The sequence below is a fragment of the Pinus tabuliformis genome, chromosome 6 (genome assembly GCF_031772625.1).
Source record: "Pinus tabuliformis cultivar Carrire ecotype Pingquan chromosome 6, CPIR1, whole genome shotgun sequence".
Lineage (NCBI taxonomy): Eukaryota > Viridiplantae > Streptophyta > Pinopsida > Pinales > Pinaceae > Pinus > Pinus tabuliformis.
Genome location: NC_142292.1, coordinates 3,022,361 through 3,028,200, shown reverse-complemented (window position 1 = coordinate 3,028,200; position 5,840 = coordinate 3,022,361). Strand labels below are relative to the sequence as shown.

At 38.7% G+C, this 5,840-nt stretch overlaps 1 protein-coding gene across 1 annotated transcript; it reads left to right on the top strand.

The window, feature by feature from the left end:
* The first annotated feature begins 442 nt into the window (after positions 1-442).
* On the top strand, positions 443-3,375 carry LOC149256912 (protein argonaute 7-like). The gene is made up of 3 exons (XM_089403900.1): positions 443-650; positions 738-1,875; positions 1,971-3,375. Exons 1-3 carry the CDS (start codon positions 443-445, stop codon positions 3,373-3,375), a joined length of 2,751 nt encoding a protein of 916 aa, XP_089260026.1.
* Positions 3,376-5,840: the final 2,465 nt, after the last annotated feature.

Sequence of the window (5,840 nt, the reverse complement as noted above, 5' to 3'; positions counted from 1 at the left end):
AAAGGGAAGGAGAGAAATCGGTAAACCTTAAACGGTGGTATATGGGACGATACACACCGCCGGAGATAAAGCGTCCGACCACCGAAAAACCGATGCGAACGTCGAGGCAACCAGGGTCGCCTGTTAAACTACTAATTGTTTTTATGTCACACGGTGCAGCACTTAATGCTAAAATGAAACGTGGATACCGACCGTCGTCGAAAGCGTGGATGTTGGCCGCCGTCAAATTCTCCCCGCCGAACGGCAAATTACGTTCGAATCTAGAAGAGTGCAAGCAAATCTTAAAAGCATTGACATCAGAATACAGGGATTGTATTTGTAAACTGGACATAGCGCTATTGAGATTTCAGAATTTACGAATGTTCTCTCTAATTTTAAGGGATAAAGCTGTTGACTGCACCAGGGGTTCGACGAGGACGCAATATCTGAGCTTTAGCGCGGCATGGTTCGAAAACGAGCACGCTTAGAGGGGCAGGCAGTATTCACTCCTTACAACGCAGTCATGGTATCATTTTCTAAAGATTCAAGTGACCACAAAACAGATACAACTTCCTCTGTATATTCCAGTGACGACAAAGCGAACAAATCTAAGAGGCATGCGGTAGACACTGAGGAAGGAGCACATCCAGACAATGATGAAGTGCTTTCAGGTAAGGCTGTCATGGCTTTATTCAATTTCAGCTAGTTTAATTTGATTTATGCACTTTGAGGTTTATTGAATTGGAACCAATGAGCAGGATTCAAGCATGACGGTGGCCATTTAGTTCCTGAACTGGCCACTCCGGTTACGAGGACCTCTCCTCCCGTGCGTGATAACCGGAGCACGATTCCTGTGAAAAGGCCCGACATAGGAGGAACGAATGGAGTTGTGACTGTACGCCTGCATGTGAATAGCTTCTTGGTTGAATTTCAACCCTTGAAGCAAATATTACGCTACACCTTCCACGTCAGGGGGCCTCGTGAGGATTCAAATGTAGAGACACAGGAGATAATAGACAAACTAATTCAAGAAAATTACGCAGATGTCATGCCGGTACATGATGCCCACAAGCACATTTACAGTTCCATCCCGTTACCCCAAGGGCAGTTTACAGTCAAGTTATTAGAAAATCCCGAGAGGAAATTAGAGATGGAGTACGCAGTGGTTATCAAACTGGACGGCCAGTTTGATGGAAGGTGCTTTACAGAGGAGAGTAACCAAACTTTTCTGCAAGCAGTGGCCCTGGTCCTAAGAGACAATCCGCGTAGCCAACGGTTTTATAGGGCTGGCAAAGGCTTTTTTTCGAAGCAGGCAGACATGAATGAGCTGAACATTGGCGGTGGAATATTTGCATCCAGGGGGTTTTGCCAGAGCCTCAGGGTAACGGCCAGAGGATTGGCTTTGCATGTTGGAATCTCTGTTGTACCTTTGTATCGGAACATTGGGCTTGTTGATTATATTCAAGAAACCATTTTCTGGACTGAGTTTGGACCTTTATCTGTGAAGGACATTCACGACGTCCAGAAACATCTGCGCGGCTTGAAAATTATAACCACCCATGGGCGTACTCGTGATACATACAGAATTCAGAGGGTTAGCAGCCAAGCAGCTGGAGATATCTCTTCTGAAATTTCCACGGTTGGTTTCGTAGATTACTTCAAGCAGAAGTATGGCCGTGATATTCGCTTCAAACTCTGGCCTTGCGTGGATGTGAGCAGAAATCCAGCAAAGCCACATTATGTTCCTTTAGAATTTTGTGAGATCTGCGATGGTCAAAGAGTTCGTTATACTAGTTCTGGGTTTACAGAACTTACAAGGATGCAGAGATGTCCGCCATTGGCAAAACGAGTGGAAATGATCCATGACATCATGGCTAAACCAGATGGTCCTAGAGGGTGTGTTTAATATGTTTTTCTGTTAGAAAATCCTATTATAATTTCATTTCAATTTCATTTCATTTCAATTTCATGTTTTGTTTTGGTTTTTGCAGGACTCATTTTACCCAATTTCAAATAACTGTGGCCGCCGATATGACTGAGGTTACAGGGAGGGTACTCGAACCTCCCTTGCTGAAGCTTGGAAATGGCCGTCATGTTCGTCCTAGGTGGGATGATCGACAATGGAATCTTGTCAAGAGTCACGTTTTCGATGGAAAGCGCATAGAAAACTGGGGTATCATCACTTTTAGTAATGGAAATGATACGACACATAGAAGTAGAGTGGAGAAATTCTACCATTTATTAGTACGGAAGTGTAAAGATATGGGAATATACATGAACGAGAAGCCCCTTGTCTGTGAGTATGCTAGCATGGAGAAGATTTGTGATCATTTCCAACTTCGAGAAATCTTTAACAACATCCAGAGCCAAACTAAAGGTGAGCTACAGATCTTGATATGCGTCATAGAGAATGGTCTGCGTGTTGGCTACAACTCCCTGAAGCTTATATGTGACATCGAAGTGGCATTGATAACGCAATGTTGTTTATTGCAAAACGTGATTAGATGCAGTTATCCTGATGAAAGGAAAGCTTCCCAATGTTTGGCCAGCTTAGTAATGAAGATAAATGCAAAAGTAGGCGGGAGCAACGTTGCTCTTCATGAAAACTCGCTTTTTAAATCGCCGGGATCTGGGCATTGTAATCCGGTGATGATTATCGGTGCTCACGTAACCCATGAACTGGGAAAAAACTTACTTTCTATCGCAGCAGTGGTTGGCAGCATCAACTGGCCAGATTGTAACCGCTATTTGGCCAAAATCAAATTTCAAACGATGGTACGTCAAACGGGAAGTATTGAACAAATAGGAGAGATCTGCGTGGAGCTGCTGAGAGATTCCCTGCGCATAAATAAACAGCTTCCCAGTAAAATCCTCTTTTTCAGAAGCGGTGCAAGTGAAGGATGCCGCACGCTTTTCAAGTTTGAGCTAAGAAATCTGAAGAAAGCAATAAAGCAGAACATGCATTTCAGGCCAGCAATTTCTTTCATTTTGGCATGGAGAGCTAAAGAGACTAGACTTTTTCCTTTGGAAGACCAGCCGCGCACAAGATCTGGCAACGTTATTCCCGGTACAGTAGTAGATACAAACATTGTACATCCATGGGAATTTGATTTTTATCTGTGCAGTCATTATACTCATAAGGGCACAGCTATACCCACGCGTTACCATGTGATGTGGGATGAGAATGCATTCACTTCGGACGAGCTACAAAAAATGGTGAATAATCTATGCTACACATCGGGGAGGTGTACAAAACCCGTTTCATTAGTTGCTCCCATTTACTACGCTCGTCTTGCGGCGCGTCGAGGACACCAGTACGCAGAAGCAGGATCTAAGTTGTTCTCGCCACCTTTTGAGTTACCAGAAGCGATTAAGGATACCATGTTCTTCTGTTGATTTAACCTCCAACGTCTTACCAATAATGGATTTAATACTGCTATAGGTTCACAGCGACGTTTTTTCAAAATGATTAAATTTCTTTTGAATAATATTTTTGTACCAATTACGCTCATGTTCGAACACTTTTGACTCTTTTATTATAACTTTTATAACGGTTACTGTTCCATTAACCAGTTTTTCTATTTTTTCATATTTATTAGTATATTTGTTTTACGTTATATATGTTTTTGGAGTGCTTGGTGTATATTTGTATGTTAATTTTCTGCAATTAGGAATTTTATTTGATAAAAAATAGACATTGTTTTATATATAAACTTTTTATAGTTATAATTTTTCTTATCTGGTGCATTGTTTTATGTATAAACTTTTTATAGTTATAATTTGTCTTATCTGGTTATACCGTATTCCTTATGCTTCCTGATATTTGCATATAACCTATTTCTAGTACGGGATTTTCTGATCTGGTTATGTATGGTGTAGATAAATTTCGCTTTAAAGTTGGATTAGAATGTATAGCAATGTCACCTCCCTTCCCAAAATCATCATCCTCAATTTCACACGATACTTTTTGGAACATAGTATAGTTCTTCACCATTTTAGTTCGATGCTTTATGATTGAAGTTTATAAATGGTTTCTGGAGTCTAAGTGAGCCAGTGACACGTTTATTTACTATTGCAGGTATTTATTTGTTAAAATAAGTTAATTACTTTTGTATGAAGAGTTAGTTAAAATTAGAGATTCATTTAATTGAGTGTTGAACCTTGAATTAAGTTGAGTTAAGTTATAAACTATTTTTAGTGTGTGGTTGTATGTCAAGATATTTTAAGCTACTTGAAAATGTTTAAATACCTTTTACCGAGTTCATTATAAGTGAGTTTTGTGTGATCAATAGAAAAGTGCAACTCATATTTTATGTGTGAATTCTTGATTTTTCTTCTCTGCCTTTCCAATAAATTGATATTAGAAAGAGGTTACAAAGAAAGAAGGAAAATGGGAGAAAAAAAAATATATTTTTTCTCATGGTTAATGTTATAACGCACCTTATAGATTATACACAAGGAGTTATATCGCACACCAATGTTAATAAATACCGCGTCTAAAACATGCTCGTTCCATGAAGTTTTAAAGCATTAAAGCAATAACTTTGTGCTTTGTGCAAAGCTTTATTGAGGCCATCATGACTAGAAGTGCGTTAATAGAGCAATTAACGTATTATATGTTTTTGAAGAATTCTTCGGCGAAAATCACATGGAGAAATTTTTGTCTACGCGTTTCGAACCAACCAGTGTGGTTCATCGTCAGGACGTATTATATGTTACGAGGAGTGACATATGTTTTGTTAAGTGGAGTATATTCATGAGCATATAAAGAGATTTTATATAGAATGTTATAATATCTATATATATATATATATATATATATATATATATATATATATATATATTCTTTTGAAAGGAGGAGCATTTTAAAAGATTTTTTTTTTTTTTTATATAAAGAATTTTTTTATAAAGTTTTTTTATAAAAATTAATTAAAAAAAGGGTTTGTTAAAAGGTTATTTGAAGAGAAATTTTTGGAGAAAGATAGAATGATGTTTGAGATTATTTATGTCCAATTTGGGTTTTCAGAATTTAAAGATGAAGAAGAAGAACAAGCTTTCACTAATGCAGAGAGGGAATAATGGAAGAAAGGCAACAAGAAGAATGGACAAGCATTGCATCTTATCCAACAAGGAGTGGACCGAGCAGTGTTTCAGAAGATTATGATCACATCTTCAGCTAAGGAAGCATGAGATACTTTCACAACAAACTATAAAGGTATGACCAATGTCAATAAAGGTATGTCTCCTCGACCTTTAGACCCCTTAACACCATTCGTAAGTCCCTCTGATTGGTGAAGGATCATATCGACCCTAAGGACATGAAAGGGGTCTATATTATTCCTTGTTCCTGTGGGACCCCCTATATTGGTGAGCCTAGGCGCTCCATTAATCAAAGAATTAGTGAGCACACACTTGATCTTAAACACGGGAGAACTAAGTCTTCCGCACTAGCTGAGCATTTGGAGAAGACCAAACTTCATGTTTGTCTTGAGGAGGCCAATGTCAATGCTAGAAGTTCGCAGTTCCACCACGGTAAATTTAGGGAAGCCATTGAGATTGAAAGGAGGCCAAGAAATCTCAATAGAGATGATGGCTAGAAGATCAGCAGATGCTGGATCCTGGCCCTCACCTCCTAGTCGTTTCCTCCCCCTCCCTCTTTTAGTAGCTGGTTCTAGATTTTTTCCCCTTGTTATCCTTTAACCTTCCTTCTTTAGCCTTATCCCTTGGTTTATTTTAGTCCTTTTCTTTCCTTCAGGGTTAAATCATATGGTATAAGATATTTAAATAACTAATTTATGTTCTAATAAATTTATGTAAGTAGTTACCTATCCCTTAATTTAATTCTATAATAGATTCCTTAC